At 40.5% G+C, this 19,770-nt stretch overlaps 1 protein-coding gene across 1 annotated transcript; it reads right to left on the bottom strand.

The window, feature by feature from the left end:
- Positions 1 to 89: 89 nt before the first annotated feature.
- Positions 90 to 18,552, bottom strand: LOC117269159 (alanine--glyoxylate aminotransferase 2, mitochondrial-like). The gene is made up of 14 exons (XM_033645981.2): positions 18,109 to 18,552; positions 16,972 to 17,060; positions 16,626 to 16,816; positions 16,385 to 16,508; positions 16,204 to 16,298; positions 15,009 to 15,102; positions 13,286 to 13,379; positions 12,532 to 12,632; positions 11,418 to 11,510; positions 10,917 to 11,049; positions 10,664 to 10,752; positions 10,372 to 10,521; positions 5,135 to 5,233; positions 90 to 598 (listed from the first exon to the last, which is right to left on the bottom strand). The coding sequence occupies exons 1-14, from the start codon at positions 18,203 to 18,205 to the stop codon at positions 497 to 499; spliced, it is 1,551 nt and encodes a 516-aa protein (XP_033501872.1). The 5' UTR covers positions 18,206 to 18,552; the 3' UTR covers positions 90 to 496.
- Positions 18,553 to 19,770: the final 1,218 nt, after the last annotated feature.

Raw genomic sequence — 19,770 nt, 5'->3', positions numbered from 1 at the left:
TCACTGTGCTTTGATGAAGAGTGCAGCAGGTTGTCAGAAAATTAATACCCACAGGGGGCGGTGTTAACAATGTGTACAAGTACAAATGGTTGCTCCTGAAGCTCAGATTTATTATTGTAACATTCACATCCATAATCAGCAACAAATCATGTATCCAGAAATTACAATCATAGGCCTATGTTACATCCCAGCATGATTCAACAGATCCAAAACAGGCAAAATGAACTTTAAGTCAGTTGTTAGAAAGGCACTTTACAATATTATTTTCTCATTTAACTAGTGAGTTATGTAAAGTGTTCTAATTAATACACAGTTAAACATAGTTTTAAATGTCCCTTTTAAAATTGCTATTAAAAGGCAACAGCAGAGGTAGTATAAATGATTGATACTGACATGTATAACATTTTAAAGGATGTACAAAATGCAATTCACTGCTGAAAGGGGTTCCAGCTTTGGTCCTTAGAACAATGACATCCAACTGACTTTCATGTGACTTTCATCTTTTTTCCATGTAGTTGTGGAGGGACTTGTTAAAAACTGCCAGGAAGAAATTAGCGTCTTCCACTGTGATGCACATCGGGGGTTTGATGCGGAAGGTCTGAAGTGCCGAGAAAAACAGGAAACAAGAGGGGACATTAAAGAGCATTCCATGCTTTGTTCTGTGTCACACAGTAAAGGCAGAGCAGGCACTTTGGACACTTCTGGGACACACATACAGTCAGGTCCATAATTATTTGGACAATGATACAGTTGTCATCATTTTGGCTCTGTACACCACCACAATGGGTTTTAAATGAAACAATGAATACCTGCTTAAAGTGCAGACTCTCAGCTTTCATTTAAGGCTTTTTTCAAAAATATAGTATGAACCGTGTAGGAATTACAACCATTTCTTCACACAGTCCCCCAACTTTAAGGGCTCCTAAGTATTTGGACAAACTAACATAATCATCAATTAAACAGTCAGTTTAAATACTTGGTTGCAAATCCTTTACAGTCAATGACTGCCTGAAGTGTTGGACCCATAGACATCATCAGATGCTGGGTTTCTTCCCTGGTGATGCTCTGCCAGCCCTTTACTGCAGCCGTCTGCACTTCCTGCTTGTGTTTTGGGTGTTTTGCCCTCAGTTTTGGCTTCAGCAATATAAATGCATGCTCAGTTGGATTCAGGTCAGATGATATGACTTGGCCGTTGCAGAACATTCCACTTCTTTGCCTTAAAAATGTCTTTGGTTGCTTTTGCAATATGCTTCAGGTCAATGTCCATCTGCACTGTGAAGCATCATCCAATGAGTTTTGAAGCATTTGGTTGAATGTGAGCAGATAATGGTGCCCCAAACACTTCAGCTTTCATCCTGCTGCTCTTGTCAGCAAGACAAGACTTCACTAGAATAAATACAGAGGGTTTATCACAAGATGTAAACCATTGGTTAGCCTTAAAAATGGAAGGCCAGATTAGAGTTTGTCAAAAACCATCTAAAAAGCCTGTACAGTTGTGGAACAGCATACTATGGACAGATAAAACAAAGATCAACTACCAGAATGATGGGAAGACAAGAGAAGGAAGAAGGGAAGGAACTGCTCATGATCCAAAGCACACCACCTCATCAGTGAAGCATGGTGGAGGTACTGTTATGTCATGGCCATGTATGGCTGCCAGTGGAACTGGTTCTCTTGTATTTATTGATGATGTGACTGCTGACAAGAGCAGCAGGATGAAAGCTGAAGTGTTTGGGGCACCATTATCTGCTCAGATTCAACCAAATGCTTCAAAACTCATTGGACGATGCTTCACAGTGCAGATGGACATTGACCTGAAGCATACTGCAAAAGCAACCAAAGACATTTTGAAGGCAAAGAAGTGGAATGTTCTGCAACGGCCAAGTCATATCATCTGACCTGAATCCAATTGAGCATGCGTTTCTCTTGCTGAAGCCAAAACTGAGGGCAAAACACCCAAAACACAAGCAGGAAGTGCAGATGGCTGCAGTAAAGGGCTGGCAGAGCATCACCAGGGAAGAAACCCAGCATCTGATGATGCCTACGTGTCCAACACTTCAACACTTATTGACTGTAAAGGATTTGCAACCAAGTATTAAAACTGACTGTTTAATTGATGATTATGTTAGTTTGTCCAAATACTTAGGAGCCCTTAAAGTCGGGGGACTGTGTGAAGAAATGGTTGTCATTCCTACACGGTTCATACAACATTTTTGAAAAAAGCCTTAAATGAAAGCTGAGAGTCTGCACTTTAAGCAGGTATTTATTGTTTCATTTAAAACCCATTGTGGTGGTGTACAGAGCCAAAATGACGACAACTGTATCATTGTCCAAATAATTATGGACCTGACTGTATGTTAAAGGTCCAGTGTGTACGATTTAGGGGGATTTAGTGCCATCTAGTGGTGAGGATTGCAGATTGCAACCAGCTGAAACTTCTTCTGGTTATAATTCTTTCAGTCTTCATTGCTCAGGAAGTTTTAACTGGGAGCCAAAATACCTGCAGAGGTCTCTTTCTGCCGTAAACAAATGGACCAGGTGATATAACCTGGTAAAAACACAAAGTCAAGCAGTTTCACATTTAAAAAATGGTGTTTTTCTGACACTGCTATTCGCGGATGGGCTGCTTAATACATGAAACTGTCCAATGCAAAAATGTGAATGGCCCCATCTACATTAAAGACGTCTTCCTCAGCTAAGCTTTTATAATAACTATCTTAGTGGTTTTAAGTGAGCTAGCAATAGATGCATGTTCCTTCTGTGTGGCGGGTGTAGTTAAGAAAAGAAAACATGAAACTGCTAACAAGGTCTGTGGATTATCTTGAGTAATCAGGTCATGATTTCTGGAAATGTTTTGTTTTGTTGGCGCTTTGAGCATTTGAGCACCATGAGCCAAGTGCCAACTAGTTCTATCATATTTGAGAGAATTATTATTTATATATATATATATATATATATATATATATATATATATATATATATATATATATATGTATATATACACAGTACAGGCCAAAAGTTTGGACACACCTTCTCATTCAATGCGTTTTCTTTATTTTCATGACCATTTACATTGTAGATTCTCACTGAAGGCATCAAAACTATGAATGAACACATGTGGAGTTATGTACTTAACAAAAAAGGTGAAATAACTGAAAACATGTTTTATATTCTAGTTTCTTCAAAATAGCCACCCTTTGCTCTGATTACTGCTTTGCACACTCTTGGCATTCTCTCCATGAGCTTCAAGAGGTAGTCACCTGAAATGGTTTTCCAACAGTCTTGAAGGAGTTCCCAGAGGTGTTTAGCACTTGTTGGCCCCTTTGCCTTCACTCTGCGGTCCAGCTCACCCCAAACCATCTCGATTGGGTTCAGGTCCGGTGACTGTGGAGGCCAGGTCATCTGCCGCAGCACTCCATCACTCTCCTTCTTGGTCAAATAGCCCTTACACAGCCTGGAGGTGTGTTTGGGGTCATTGTCCTGTTGAAAAATAAATGATCGTCCAACTAAACGCAAACCGGATGGGATGGCATATCGCTGCAGGATGCTGTGGTAGCCATGCTGGTTCAGTGTGCCTTCAATTTTGAATAAATCCCCAACAGTGTCGCCAGCAAAACACCCCCACACCATCACACCTCCTCCTCCATGCTTCACAGTGGGAACCAGGCATGTGGAATCCATCCTTTCACCTTTTCTGCGTCTCACAAAGACACGGCGGTTGGAACCAAAGATCTCAAATTTGGACTCATCAGACCAAAGCACAGATTTCCACTGGTCTAATGTCCATTCCTTGTGTTTCTTGGCCCAAACAAATCTCTTCTGCTTGTTGCCTCTCCTTAGCAGTGGTTTCCTAGCAGCTATTTGACCATGAAGGCCTGATTCACGCAGTCTCCTCTTAACAGTTGTTCTAGAGATGGGTCTGCTGCTAGAACTCTGTGTGGCATTCATCTGGTCTCTGATCTGAGCTGCTGTTAACTTGCGATTTCTGAGGCTGGTGACTCGGATGAACTTATCCTCAGAAGCAGAGGTGACTCTTGGTCTTCCTTTCCTGGGTCGGTCCTCATGTGTGCCAGTTTCGTTGTAGCGCTTGATGGTTTTTGCGACTCCACTTGGGGACACATTTAAAGTTTTTGCAATTTTCCGGACTGACTGACCTTCATTTCTTAAAGTAATGATGTCCACTCGTTTTTCTTTAGTTAGCTGATTGGTTCTTGCCATAATATGAATTTTAACAGTTATCCAATAGGTCTGTCGGCTGTGTATTAACCTGACTTCTGCACAACACAACTGATGGTCCCAACCCCATTGATAAAGCAAGAAATTCCACTAATTAACCCTGATAAGGCACACCTGTGAAGTGGAAACCATTTCAGGTGACTACCTCTTGAAGCTCATGGAGAGAATGCCAAGAGTGTGCAAAGCAGTAATCAGAGCAAAGGGTGGCTATTTTGAAGAAACTAGAATATAAAACATGTTTTCAGTTATTTCACCTTTTTTTGTTAAGTACATAACTCCACATGTGTTCATTCATAGTTTTGATGCCTTCAGTGAGAATCTACAATGTAAATAGTCATGAAAATAAAGAAAACGCATTGAATGAGAAGGTGTGTCCAAACTTTTGGCCTGTACTGTATATATATACACACTTTATTGATCTGAGGGGAAATTCAATTTTTTCATTCTTTTGTCATTAACACAAGTGTCCGAAAGAAACACACATGCACAAACAGGACCTATACATGCACAAGGTGGAGGGATGTCAGAGTGAGGGGGCTGCCTTGGTCAGGTGCCCCGAGCGGTTGGGGGGTTCGGTGCCTTGCTCAAGGGCACCTCGGCAGTGCCCAGGAGGTGAACTGGCACCTCTCCAGCCACCAGTCCACGCTCCATATTTGGTCCGGACAGGGACTTGAGCAGGTGACCCTCCAGTTCCCAACCCAAGTCCCTATGGACTGAGCTACTGCCTCCCCCGGCAGACATCTCTATGACTGATATCTCCAACACACACCAACTCACTCCAAAACAAGTAGCGCTAAAGGTAAAAAAAGAATATGTATTAAACACCAGCTGTGTTTATAACACATGCTGACTCAGCAAAAAATACACTGAGAGAGGGAGAGAAGGTGAGTGCTGCTACCTGTCCATAGATTCCTCCTTTTCCTATCAGGACTCCCATGTCCTTGACGTCCTCAAAGATCTCATTCATTGCCTCAGAGGGCAGCGGTTCTCTACTGGCCTGTGGACAGGGAGTAGGTAAAGGATATATGAGGCTGGATGTGTTACAGTAACCATGGTAATTAAGCAACTAACTATGAACATGGTGTGACTGACTGTGTTCAATAAGCACCTCACCTCTGACTGCTAATTAACTTGTGAGGTTGTACATCTGAATACTCCATTGGTATTTCTCACATAGAAAATTGAGTGGTTTTTCTTTGAGGGACACCTAAAGGGTGCCATTGTTGTTATTAAGACTGTTAGAGGTATTTAATCAATGTGATGCTCATTTTTGAGGCTGTAGCTTTAAATCCTTTCAGTTAGTCTTGGTGTATGTCTACATTTGACTGCTATTCCTTCTCGGCTTCCATTACAGTTATCCTGTGTTTGATATCATGCATTTAAAGATCATTCTCCTTGACAGAATCAATCTAAATTGCAGCAGTCTTAAACAGTGAAAAATCTGGGATGTAGCCAGTGACGGACTGGCCATCTGGCATTTGGGCAAATGCCAGAATGGCTGCATGGTCCTGCGGCCGCCAGGCAAAAAAATAAAAATAAATTAATTTAAAAATAAATAAATAAATCTTCTCTTGGCGGTCCAAAACATTTTTATCAGCCACAATATACATATAACTAGTAGCCTAAATATAATTTTAAATAAATATGAGTGAAATGGGGCTACCGGTAATATTTTACCGTTTTTGGTCATCAAGCATTTTCTCGCGATCATTAAGTGATGACATTTGACATCTGACAAGTGACAAATCAATGATGGGTAATGCACTCAACGTCAACGACAACATCACAACAAGAAAAGAAAATGGATCGAGGCACGAAAAGACGGGTGGAGAAGGGTGGAGCGGAGAAAAAGAGAGAACAAAAGGAAAGCTATGCTCGCGGAGAGTGAAAAGTATGCTAAAATATCAGATTTATTTACAAAAAAGTGTTTACCCGGCGGCGACAGACCGAGCACCTTTGCAGCAAGTGCAGCTAGCAGTACGGCCTCTGCCTCAGAGAAGAGCAAACTCCTTCGCAGCCTGCTAACTACTTAAAGGTAAGACATAATAATAATAAATAATAATAACTTAATTTGTATAGCACCTTTCAAAACGGAGTTACAATGTGCTTAACAATAAAAACAATTACACAATTAAAACAATTAGTACATAAAACAATAAAACATCAAATAATTTAAAAAGAGTTACAATAATTAATTACCATCAATTAAGAAAAGACCATACGATAAATGTGAGTAAGAAGAGATTTAAAAGAAGACACTGAGAGACACATATTTATTTTTATACTCTAGCTGTGCAGTGCTCTTGTCATGTTTTGGTGAAGCTACTGTAATATGCATTGTGGCTGCTGTAACATTTAATATGGCTTATAACACTGTAGTAGATTATCGGACTTAAGCAGAGAGACCTAGGTGCTCTATGGGAGCAACAGGTTCTGAGGAAGTCACACAGCATTCTAAGTACTTCGGGCATGTTTTAGCAAGTGAATTTTCACTATTGCCTTCAGGGCATTGTTACGCCCAACCTGCTCGTAAGGGTAATCGCTTTTCCAAGTCTTTCATCCCCTCTGCTGTCCGATTGTTAAACACATCCTTATGAATTGTATTGTGTGTATTGTGCATTGTGCATTGGGTACTGTGTACCTCTATGTATTTTTATCATCCAGTGCCAGTATTGATTATTTTTGAATCTTGAATCTTGAATCACATAGGGTCCTTCTTGTTTCTGTTGTAACTAGTGCTTTTGATAGAGCTATTGAAATGTGCACTGTGGCTGTGCAGTGCTCTTGTCATGTTTTGGTGAAGCTATTGTAATATGCATTGTGGCTGCTGTAACATTTATTATGGCTTATAACACATAGGGTCCTTCTTGTTTCTGTTGTAACTAGTGCTTTTGATAGAGCTACTGAAATGTGCACTGTGGCTGTGCAGTGCTCTTTTCATGTTTTGGTGAAGCTATTGTAATATGCATATGTAATATTTCTGTTGTTATAATTTGGTTGTGCTGTATTCTGTCCAAGAGGGGGCGCCTATGGTTAATGGTGGAAGTAGGCTAAGACTTTAGGATGAAGTTGTGTGGTGTTTGATTTCAGATTTTCGTGTTTTGGTAGACATAGAGCTAGTATTATTAACTGAGGTTATTAGTCTGGCCTTTGAACGTGCCTGAATTTATGGGGGTTCTGCTGCTGCCTTATTATCTTGTGTGCTGTGCACTGGTGTCTACTGTACCAGTGCAATTGTAGTGAGTTGATTGCGTGGTGTGTGTTCTGAATTTCTGCATTCTCATCATATGGTTAGCTTTCCACATGCTCCCATGCAAGCCACAAATCAATTTTAGCATTCATAATGACTGTGTCTGTATATCTCCTCTTCTATTGTGCATCAAGGCAGTGAGTGAGTGAGTTTCTATGGTAGTTGTGGAACAGTCTGTGTCTCTGTGGCACTCTGAAACGTTCTGCCAATGGTAGTGTTTTTTATGTTAGTATGTGTAAAATCATCAATCATAGTACCTAGTAATATGTGGGAGTGGGGATATGAGACACCACGCCTGTTCTTTCACAAATAAGGAACTGATGATCTAAAATGATGTAAAAATGCATTTTTTTTTGTAAAATAATATGAAAATTTTTCACCCCTGGCTGGCCGATGCACCACCATAGGGCCTCTGTGTCAAAAATGCCAGGGCCTCTTTTTGGTCCCAGTCCGTCACTGGATGTAGCAAATGGAAAGCCTCTCAAACCATTATACCATTAGACTCACAAATCAGTCTTTAGACGCTTTGCTTAACTAAAGACTGATGACTTTCTCCCTGATTTTGTGTTTAGATGGGCGGATACAATTTCAAAAAACTCCCTACATTGCAGAACCAATAGTAAATCCGCAGGGTGGTCCTTCGGTGGCTCGCTGAACTCTTGTGCTCGTAAACATAGTCTGACTAGAAACACGTGTAGCGGTACAAAATGGCTCAAGTTGCTGTAAGTCCTTCATTTCCACAATCTTGTGGACTGAGCACACGTTTGATATAACAGAGTTAAATCTCTCGGCATCCATTTTCAAGCTCTCTGTGTGTTTGTTTCCTTGCGGACGAGAAAAGGGGGAGCGCACATTTCCAGGAGGGCGTGTCCTTTTCAAAAATGCAAGAGGCGTTGCTTTGTTGTGTGTTAAACACACTGTAGAAAGGAGTGTCCCCAGACTATCAGAAGCCAGAGATCTCTGATTGTCTGGTGGCGACACTATTATACCATGAACACACGAGAAACAACAGCTCACAGGAAGACTGGCCAAAATTCAACGCAAATTATTAGACTAAATTTGAATTTTTACTCCGGAGTGAGTTTCTATTGGCTCTCTCTCTTAAATACTACATCTGACAGTATCAACAGTGTAAAAATACATGTCAGGGCCCATATTCATAAAGAATCCTAAGACTAAAAGTAGCTCTTAGTGACGTCATTCTAAGAAAAATCTTAGAATTCCTCGAATTCTAAGATTTTTCTTAGAATTTTCCCTTGGTAAGATAAAAGTTATTCACAAAGCATCTTAGGCCTTAAGAGAGTTCCTAAGGTGAAAAACTGTTAAGAGGAGGGAGGAGGACTTTTAAGAAGCCTAAAGGCCAAAACACCGGCGGCGTCATATGACGGCGGCGTCATTGACGCGAGTCAAGTGCCGCCTCCAACACACACAAAAAGCGTTGCGCTGCGGGGCGTCAACCAGATTTCTATTGCACACTCCAGTCCGCTAGGCTGGGAAGTACAAAATAGCGCTTTTTCAAGGGCGGCAACGCTGGAAAAATAGGACAATAGCGTAAAGTGCCGTGGCACGTCGACGCGCGTCAAGCCACCGCCGGTGTGGGTTTGTAAATAGAAAATAATGGGGGCGGCTGTTTTGACGCGCATCGTACGCCGCCGGTGTGTTTTGGCCTTAAGAGTGTCTTAAACAGAGAAGATGGCGGAAAGACAGAGGGGAAGGAGAGATATTCTCTGTATATTGAACGACAGTGTTTTAATAAGACGCTACCGGTGTGATAGTGCAGGGATAATGTTTGTGGTTGACCTCATCAGGGATTAGCTTACTTTTCCCACCCAGCGTAGTAACGCAGTAACGCCCGCTTTGGATTGCAGCACGTACCAGCGCTTCTCACACTCATCGCTTGTGCATATAAGGAGAGGGAACAACGCATTGATTTGTCGGGCAATGCGCTCCCAAGTCTACCTCTTCCCTTGTGCCGTGATCCCGGGACCGAATTTCCCTCTTAAAGCTCCTTTGTTCTCCTCCACGAGCTGCGCCAACAGCAGACACTGCTCTTCTGTCCAGTTCGGCTTTCTCATTCTTTTTTTCTCCATTTCATTCGTTGTTTTGGTCATTCTGCCAAATCAAACCACTTTTTACAAGGAGGCCAGCAATCACAGTAATTGCTGACAGCTGAGTCTGCATCCACCATTAATATCAAATAGATTAAATAGTAAAATTACCAGCACGGCGAGTAAACATAACAATAAGCAGATCAATAGTCTATAATAATGTGAATGAGGTACGTTCAAACATTTTGAAGCTGTGTAATAATTAATTGAATTTTGCTCAGTTTCATCATCATGACATAAAATTATTTTCACGATTACACATTTCTTAATAGCCTACAGTCTAAGTTCTATGATCGGTTGATTTCACTGTCCATTCATTTCTAGGGGCGCATTATTATTTTTTTTTTTGTAACAACCAATCACAGCTTTTAGAAGACAGCGTCATATCTAGCAACGGGGTCAACCACACCTACTTACTAAGATAAACGTTTCTGTCCCCTCCTTGCTCAGAGTTGCTCTCAGAAACTTCCTGAATCACTCTTAAGCTAAGATTCCTTGCGAGGAATTTTTAGGCTAAGTTAGGAGCTCTCTGAGAGGACTCTGAGAATCTTTGTGAATATGGGCCCAGAACTTTAAGTGAGTATGACGCGTACCACAGCTGAGATTATTCTCTTAAAAATTACAGAAGGTCACTGCTGCTCCTGCTAATGGTTAACTGGGGCACTGCTGAACCATGCCCCTGGGAGGCACAGCACAGCAGACACACAGACAACACACACATGTTCAAGCATGTGAGGTGAGGGGAGGTGAGTGTCTCTTCTGTTACAAACTCAGTACCTTGTCTTTGACCATTTCCACACCGATCTGTAGCCCCTTTCCACGGACATCACCGATGATCTCATACTTGTCTCTGAGTTTTGCCAGTTCTGTCAACAGATAGGTGCCCACAGTGAGAGTGTTCTGCTGTATGCCATCTTCTTTGATTGTCTGTTGAGGGAAAAAAAAAGTTGTGTTTGAATTCAGCGTGCTTTTGTGGTTATGCAGTGTTTCAAATACAGCTACAATAATGATTTGCAGAAACACATTGAGTTTTGATCAAATTGAGCTTGCTCTCCTGATGAATTCATACATCGAGCACTGACGAAGCAACGGCACAAGCCACAGGGTTTCCTCCAAAGGTGTTGAAGTGAACCCCCTTTGCAAAACAGGCTGCAATTTCTGGAAAACACGTGAATAAACAAGTTCACACCTCCACTAACTGCTGCTTTAAATTATGATGTTGATTTGACCTTGACTTTGACCTTGAGTCCAAACTCTCAACTCACACAATAAATCTTTATGATTTTCAATGAAAGTTTTCATGTCTTACAGTATTCTCTCACCTGGTGTCGTCACAACAGCTCCCATTGGGAATCCATTACCGATGCCCTTTGCCATTGTAACAATATCAGGAATGACATCATGCCCTTGGAAACCCCAGAAGTGACTTCCTGTTCGCCCAAATCCAGTCTGGACCTGTCACGTGCAAAACATATTGATACGTTTATTTAATTTTTTTATTCAGATGGGCTAAAAAGATGGAAATAAACCACATAAACCCATGTTACATGGTGTTTACTTTATATGGCTTTCTCTTGGACATAATATAGTAACTTTGTCGTGGAACCGTAAGCTCATATGTGCAGAAATCCTTATCTTGCCAGACAAGTAATTCTGTAAAGATAAGTAATAAGCCAACTCAACTCAATGACTGACTTGTCCTATGAGCAGTAGGTGTCTCACTTTAAAATTTTTGTATTAGCAATGGGTCAAATGACTGTTTTTTCAATTGTAAACAGTAAATCCATCTAAAATATTTAAGACATATAAAATGTGCGTCAAACCTCATCAGCGATGCAGACCCCTCCTCTCTCTCTCACAAGTTTGTAAGCCTCCTTGAGGTAGTTTTTGGGGTACTGCACAGCTCCTCCGACTCCCTGTGCGAATCAAACACATTCACATCCCACCAATCTTCATTTACACAAGCAGTCACACTGAACATGAGAAAACACTGAACGAGGATGATACAATAACAAAGATGTCGGTCGTCATAATCTATTGGCTATTATACAAACAGTTAGTTCCGGCCCTGCAATCTGATTGGTCAAGAGACAGTAAAACCGTGATGATATTGGAGTACAACATCACGGTTATTTCACTGTGTATGTATCACTCCGCCTCACAGCTGATTGCAATCAACAATCAAATCAAAACTGACGGTCAGTGTCAGTTAGGTCAGCAGTTGCGTTGTAGGCTAATTAATTCATCCACTGTCAAACAGCCTAAAATATGGATTTATTTCCTAAAATAAGTTTTGAATTGAACTATGAATGGTCATCAGAGGAAGATGAGGGAGAGGAGAAGCTGAATCCATCTGAGTACACATCCAGGTTTGTCAGTGTTTCATCAGCGGAGCTCAATGACTTGGAGAAAAGCAACATACTGTCAGATCAGAAGGCAGAGTCGGCTGTGCCTGTGAAGCGACAGTCCACCATGCAGTCACCAGAGACTTATTTCACCGGCTGCACAATTAATGGAAACGTGCAGATAAATGTGTATAAAGAGTAAGTGCCTGGCGCACTATGTCTGCGTTACATAGCAACGGTGACAGCGGAGTCCTGAGGGAACTATTTTTGTTGGCGGAAGACAAATAAAATGCTTAAATTATCTATTTTGTCTTCATTTTTCAACATTTCTTAATCAGCCTTGCTTATTTAACTGTTGAACTGTTGTATAAAAGCCTGCGGCCTCGTGCCTACGACCGAATCACAGCCGTGACGATATCACAGTACATCACTCCCTCTCATGTGATATTGCTTAAATATTACTATAAAGACATACAGTCGATAATGTTGATATTCAATGTGGCAGAGCAACAGATCAGACATGCAAAAACATTTACTACATGTTGACTCTAAAACTATATATCTTGTACTACTCCACAACAGAATATAATACCTGGATCGGCTCTCCAAAAAAAGCAGCAATTCGACTTGGGACGCTGGTAGCAAATGTCTCCTTGAGCTGTCCAATGTATTGGTCATGTGCCATGCAATGACCTGTGGGAGAGAACAAAGTGACGTCAAGTAATTTAGACATTAGCATATCTATACAAAAAGAAAATTTAAGCAATAATGCTCATCTTTACACACAAGATCATCTTTTTATTTATGAAAAGATATCATGAAAAAATTCTCAAACTGCCCACCACCATAAAAGCCAACAACACACACAGCACAGCGGCAGTTATTGACTAATATTGATATCATATTGCACCATAACGGTTGTGTGTTTCGTGTAAACAGACATGTAGGTATGCTAACATACTAATCATTTCCAGGGAAGCTCCCTAACTGAGAAACAGGCATACTGTATAGCTCAAATTCTGGAAAATGGTAAAAGGTTAAGATAGGTAAATGATCAACATTGGGAGACTTTGAACTTTATACAGGAAATTCAGTACTTTTATCTCGTTTTTAGGGTTAAACTGACAAAAGCTGACAAAATTAAAAACACACACACACAACCTCCAGCATGAATCATTGTTTATCACTGTGCATGACCTCAATACATTAAATACAGTAGGGTTAATGTTTTGTAGGAATATTGCAGAGGGGTTGTGATGCCTAATCTGACAGTCAAAGGTCATATTTCTTCCTGTTTATGAGAGCAGTGTGAGTGTGTTGAGCCATGGGTGCATGTGTTTTTGTACCTTGGGCACAGCTACATTCTCTGATAGTCTGCACAGGAGAGTCCCTGCAGTGGCTTCCTCCCCATAGACCTCCGAACACATCAGGACACATGGTCTGTTTGTTTGGGCAGAAACCTTGTCAGCTAGATCAACCTGACAGCGACAGTCATAATGAACGCAGCACGAAGAAATCATCATGGTACTTGGAATAATACCACAGCTTTATTCACCGGTATTTTAGATATACTGTATATGGAAACTGTAAGAAGCGGTTTAATGCAAAATGCTGTGAAACATAATAAGGCAATTAAAGAAGGGGTGTCCAGAGTTTTTTTCAAGGGGGGCCAAGGTAGATAACGTGGAAATGCTTACGGGCCAACACAAGTAAGGTAAATGCAACTGTTCAATCAGGAAGACTTTCTTTATGCTATTCCATTCACAACTATCTCTCTATCATACACCCACCACTTCAACCAATCAGCTGACTATGGGTGTTCCCTCTCCTGGTTAGCCAATCGAACTTTGCCACAATCTCTGCAGCCATTTATGTTGCTGCTGCCAACCTTTAAATCACTGTTCTTCTCTGCTCCTGTCAGCTGTCATTCTAAGCATAATCGTATAGCCCTTCTCCACCCCATTCACTTCCAGTCACCTTATTCAGAGCCCAGGACAAGCTCTTTCAAAGCCCACTCCTCTTCACGTCTAGCTCCTCAGCTCCCTTTTCCCCTCCCTCACAGTTCTCATACTTATGTGCACATGTAAAAAAAATAATCTTTTCTCTAAGTCTCTCCTGATTGAAGTAGACAAGCTGCGGACCCAGAGTTTGGGACCTGGCCCCAGACCAACTTTTGCATTTTACAGGTAAACAGTACACAAAAATTTTAACGCTTGAGGCATTAAACAGGGAATTCAGTAACAGAATTTTGATTTACGTCTGATCAGCACTGCCTAGTTTATACGGCTGCCACGATTAGTCCACTAATCGATGACTAATCGACTATTAAAATAATCGGTGACTGTTTTAGTAGTCAACTAATCGTGAGTCATTTTTCATAGAAAAGCACTATAAAAGTACCCCAAAATACTCTTACTGCAGCTTCTTACGTTCAGATATTGGCAGCATTACACACTCTCCCGTGACAGTGAACTAAAATCCTTTGGCGTGAGTACGAGACAAGACATTAGATTACATAATTTTGGGTTTTGGGCGCGACAGACCGACATTTTTCAACATTTTAACATATTTTTCAATGAAATGATTAGTCAACTAATCGAAGAAATAATCGACAGATTAGTCGACAATGAAAATAATCGTTAGTGGCAGCCCTACTAGTTTAATAGTCTGATTGCAGTTCATGGAGTTATTAACATGACTGACAGCTGTGTTACAAACTCCTTGGCTCTGATCGGTTGTTTTCATTCACATGGGGTGAATTCTGTTTGATGTAATACTCTGTAAGTATAGAGACAGTTTCAGCAAATCTGACAATAAAGGATTTTTATAGAAGTTTCCGACTATGGCTTTAATGCACAGAATATAAGCACAAAGAGGTAAGGCCTTAAACAATGTTTGAAGTGCACAACTCAGTTTCCCTTCTGTCTTTTATGAGATGTTTATATATCAAATGCATCTGACCATTTATGTAACAATATTATTCACCTTCATTAGAATACACATTTTAATGTGCATCTTCAGTTGAATGCTTTTCTTGTGTAGTGTTGTAATATATTAATGCATACATACATTTGTGCAGCCTAAACCATTGGCAATGGGATATTTGTACGCTGCGTTGGAAGTAAGACCAATGGTCTGTGGGCTGCCACCATGGTATGATCCTCTGAAAAAGAAAAATCAATCAGAAACTTTAGGACAGATTTTAGGAGAATGTTTATAATTAAATCAAGCTAGAGAATGTGTGACAAGCTAAATGTTTACATGAATGTAATGTAAACACACACTTTCACAAAGAATATTTTTTCGTACTCCTGAGTATGAGCTGGACTCTTTATCTTTTTAATCTCTTGTTTAAGCAAACTGCGTACTCCCCCTGTCTCTGTGTCATGGAACATTCCATTTTTGTTCCAACAGTAGTGGCAGAAAAAGGACAATCTACTAAAAACATGTGAGACATCTGCCTGTCTAATAAGAATACAAACTGCTCCCAAATAGAAATAGAATAGAAAATGTCACCTGTGGGACCCTATTGAAAATGAAATACACTTTTTGTTCTTCTGTCCATTTTGTCACAATCTCAGATGCAAGCTTTTCCTTAAATTGTCTGCAGGATGTCCTGATTTGTTTTCCATGTCTGATGAATGTACACTTGAGTTTAGCTGGGTTTGTGTCAAATGCTTACCAACTGCATATGAGCACACTTAATGTTTGACATTATAAAGATATGGTTTGTACCATGATGTTATTGTTCTTGTTACAATGTTTTATAATGTCGTGTAAGCCCATATGGGCTTGGCATCTTGTGGTGTATGACAGATAACTGATCTGAATCTGAATCCCATCAGGTAGATGCTACAAGGTACCAATTATTTACAGGAGGAGATACATTAATAGGTATAGGAACCCTATCACTCTATCAGTGAATCTCCTAAACTCAGGACAAAAGGAAGGTGTAAAATGAGGGGCATACACTATGTCTGCACTTGTGTGTGCTAGGCACTTTACGCCAGGTTCTGCACCATGTACGTATTTTTATGTGGCAGCCTTTATATCCAAGAGAAATTTCCCAAGGGAAAAATACCGCAATCTTGAATCTTGAATCTTGAATTTTGAGTCTTTAGCATTTAAAAAAGTAGTTACTTACTCCTACATGGTGTAATTTCTTGAGCATTCCTGTTAGACTAACATAAAAAATATCTGTATTCTCAAATAGGCTACAGTTTTTGTTTTTTTTACACAATCATAAAGCACATAATGATTGTACCTGAAAGTGATGATGTCATAGTTGCCAGTGTAAAGGCGAGCCATCAGCATAGCCAGGTCATTGGCTTCTGAGCCGCTGTTAGTCAGATAGATCACCTGGACGAGGAAACAAAGACCAGCAGACATTTTAATTACACATATTTATGCATACTTATAATATATATGTTTTTTTTCCATGGTACCTTAAGAGGATCTGGAAGGTAGGAAGCTAGTTTCTCACAGTACTTGTGTAGAGTAGGATAGGCGTAGATATTTGTAGTATGCCAGAGTCTTTTCAACTGGTGCTCCGCGGCTGCTGTCACTTTCCTGTACCCACAGATTTCAGGATTCAGATATAAGAACATATATTAATAACATTACGAACTGTGCTTAAGAAATAAGCCTAGTACCACTGTGTGACACAGCAAAGAAAAAGGACCTTACGGGTGGCAGTGGCCCACACTGACAGTAGCCACACCAGCAAATAGATCAAGATATCGCCTCCCATCCACATCCCACAGCCACTGCATGTATCCCTGGTGGATAAACACTGGTTTCTTATAATAGGTAACCTTCATGATCATCGGGTTGCAATTCTGTCTGCGAATCTCCATCATCCGCTCTTTGGACATACCCTGGGCAGAAGAATACACAAGGCAGGAGTTACAGTCAATGTCATAACCAGCAAGTGTCTACGTTTTATGTTAATTACTTCAGTGATTACAGAATACTGGACCCAACTGTGCAAGACAGAGACACTGTATGCCTGCAGGATATTGTTCTTTCTTACCGTGTATTCCTCTGGCGTGAAATTGCATGGGGGCATATCTGGGACATCTGTATGAGGGTGTTTGAAGGCTGATTTCTGACATAATGCACCTGTCAAATAATTGCAAATGAAGTTTAAACAGCGAGGTAAAGGACATTTATTCTTTGAGGAGCCACATGAGCTGACTGCATTACTTGGCTACTACTGATCAAAGCTTTAATGACATTTCATGTGACATTTGGGACTGATTTGTGAAACAACCTGTCACTGAAATTTTACTCTCTTGAGTTGAGGTCTCTCAACTCACATCTTTCTTTCCCCTTATCATCTACAGACACATATAATAATTAGTGTTAATGCTATTATTACTTCATCAAAGCCAGACTGTCTGTATTTCATCAGTGTAAACTCTGGCTGACATTTCCACAACATTAAGATCACCTTATTTTCTTGCAATGACATATACAGCTGCAATCTTTTCTGATGTAGTTACTCATAGGTCATCCTGTAACACATGCCTTGTTTGAGTAATGAACCAGAGACATTGCAGTGGAAATGCTACAATGATTCTACTGTTAACATGTATTATTTTATTAGGTACACCTAGTTAAAATTAATGCAGTCTAATACAACAGTCCTGCAATAAGATAGAGAGGTTCTGATTTGACTGTACAGGTTCGGCTGTATTGCATTTCACTGACAGGTGTTAGTGTTATTTAGCATACCCAATGATATAATTGGGGTGGAAAGAATAATAAAACACACGTCACACATAAAGTTGAATCTAAAATAGTTCAAAGTGAACATTAGAAACTTCATGAAGGCAGGATTTATTGCACTGTTGTATTCACCTGCATTAACTTGAGGAATTAACAAGCAGTGTTAGGTTCACGTTCACCTACCTAATGTAGTTAACTTTTGGCAGCTTTGTGGGTTCACTCTCGTTCATTTTGGCTAACACTGGGCAATTTGCTACGTTTAGTCGGGTTTTGCTAACTGAAAGAACTAATGTTATTGGCTAAAACTTAACAACAACTGTTTGTCCGTTACCTTACAGTGCCAACCATCAAAGCTAACCTAAACTCACCCCAGTTTCAGGCTGTGTAAGCAGCATTAACAGACAACAACTAATGTCAATTAACGTTCGCTAAAACTCACCACTTGCCAAGTGGAGTTTGGCCGAAGAGGACCGAGAGCAGGACTGTCCTGTTAAAACTGCACACCGGCCTCTGAGAGAGGAAACAACTTTATACATGTTGCCACACAGTTGTCCGACTCCTTTCTCCGTCTGACTCTCTGCAGCAGGGGTTACTTCAGGCTTTCCAGCCTCTGAAAAATTCCTCAGATGGGCGATCAGCGTCCGTTCAGTCGACCACCACCTAATTCCACCAGTGTGGCCCCTCTGCTACGTCACAGGCTGTGTGCGCACGTATACAAGTCAGCATGTAAACAGCATATCAACATAACATAGGGTATATGTTAATGTGTCATACACCTCTCCTCTCATCCTGGACTTTTTAACTGTTACACAAAAGCATTTAACAAGTAATGTGAGGCTAACCCTCTTGTGGCCATTATGGGCCCATGAGTGACACTGAACCAAAGAGCATGGATACCAAGAGGCGAAGCTCCGTTGAATTTTTGCCAACAGCCACTAGGGGCGCTGCGGTAGCGCTGCCGCCATTTTGGACTGTCGAGCTTGGACTGTTGCGGCCAGACAACATGCAAGATGTCAAGGAGAGAGGAGAAAAAACGTAAAAGAAAAAAGTGTAGTGCAATCAATTGCAAGAACTATCAGTGGAACACCCCGCACCTGGCCTTCCACCGTTTTCCGAAGGATCCCGACAGAGGTGTACGTTTTAAAGTGTTTTAATATCAATTTAATATGCCAGTTTTGGAAGGAAGATAACATAAGATATCATATTAAAATAAATATCCTATATATTATTATTATTATTATTATTATTATTATTATTATTACTGTCCCCTTACTGTACAAACTGTAAATAAATCTTTATTCCTGACTATGTGACGTCGCCATTAATGTGTTTCTCGATAAAAAAAAAATTTTTAATTTTTTTTTTTTTTTTGGTAGATTGGCTTATGGGGTGATTTTGAAGGAGTAATTAAGTTAAACTTTTAATAAGTGGATGTAATATGTAAAGATGCCATCTAGGCCGTTTTTCTTCGTTTTGTTTTTTTAAAGTCTATATTTTGCTTTACAAAAACGTGAAAAAGCAGCTGTGACCAAGCTATCACGAGGTGAGTAGCATTGTAAGCATAATTAATAGCGATATACTTAGGTTTGTCTGTGTGTTTTTGTATGCAAGCGGGTCTGCTGCGGTCTAGACTCACAAATCAGACGCTTTGCTAACCCTAACCCTCAGACTGATGTCTTTCTCCCTGATTTTGTGTTTAGATGGGCGGATACAATTTCAGAGTTTAAAAAAAAAATCCCTACATTGCAGAACCAGTAGTAAATCTGTAGGGCGGTCCTTCGGTGGCTCGCTGAACTCTTGTGCTTGTAAACATAGTCCCACTAGAAACACGTGTAGCGGTACAAAGTCAAACGCCGTCAAAGTTAGTGGGTGTTTGTCGCGTTTGCGGCGACACATTCTCGCCAACTAAAAGAAACAAACATAATCTTTTACAAGGCCATGACTCATCCGTCCGGCCGGACTATAGAGGCAATCGACTTGTTGTTTACAAATACTTCTGGGTAGAAAACCAGCAGAGCTTGTTTGTAAAGTCTATAAACACAATGATTGAACAAACATTACTATTTCTGTGTGCACGTTGAGCTGGGCTAACCGTTAGCTG

This window comes from Epinephelus lanceolatus, chromosome 19 (genome assembly GCF_041903045.1).
Source record: "Epinephelus lanceolatus isolate andai-2023 chromosome 19, ASM4190304v1, whole genome shotgun sequence".
In the NCBI taxonomy this organism is placed as follows: Eukaryota; Metazoa; Chordata; class Actinopteri; order Perciformes; family Serranidae; genus Epinephelus; species Epinephelus lanceolatus.
The sequence above is the reverse complement of the archived record's forward strand: the minus strand, read 5'-3'. Positions and strand labels throughout refer to the sequence as shown.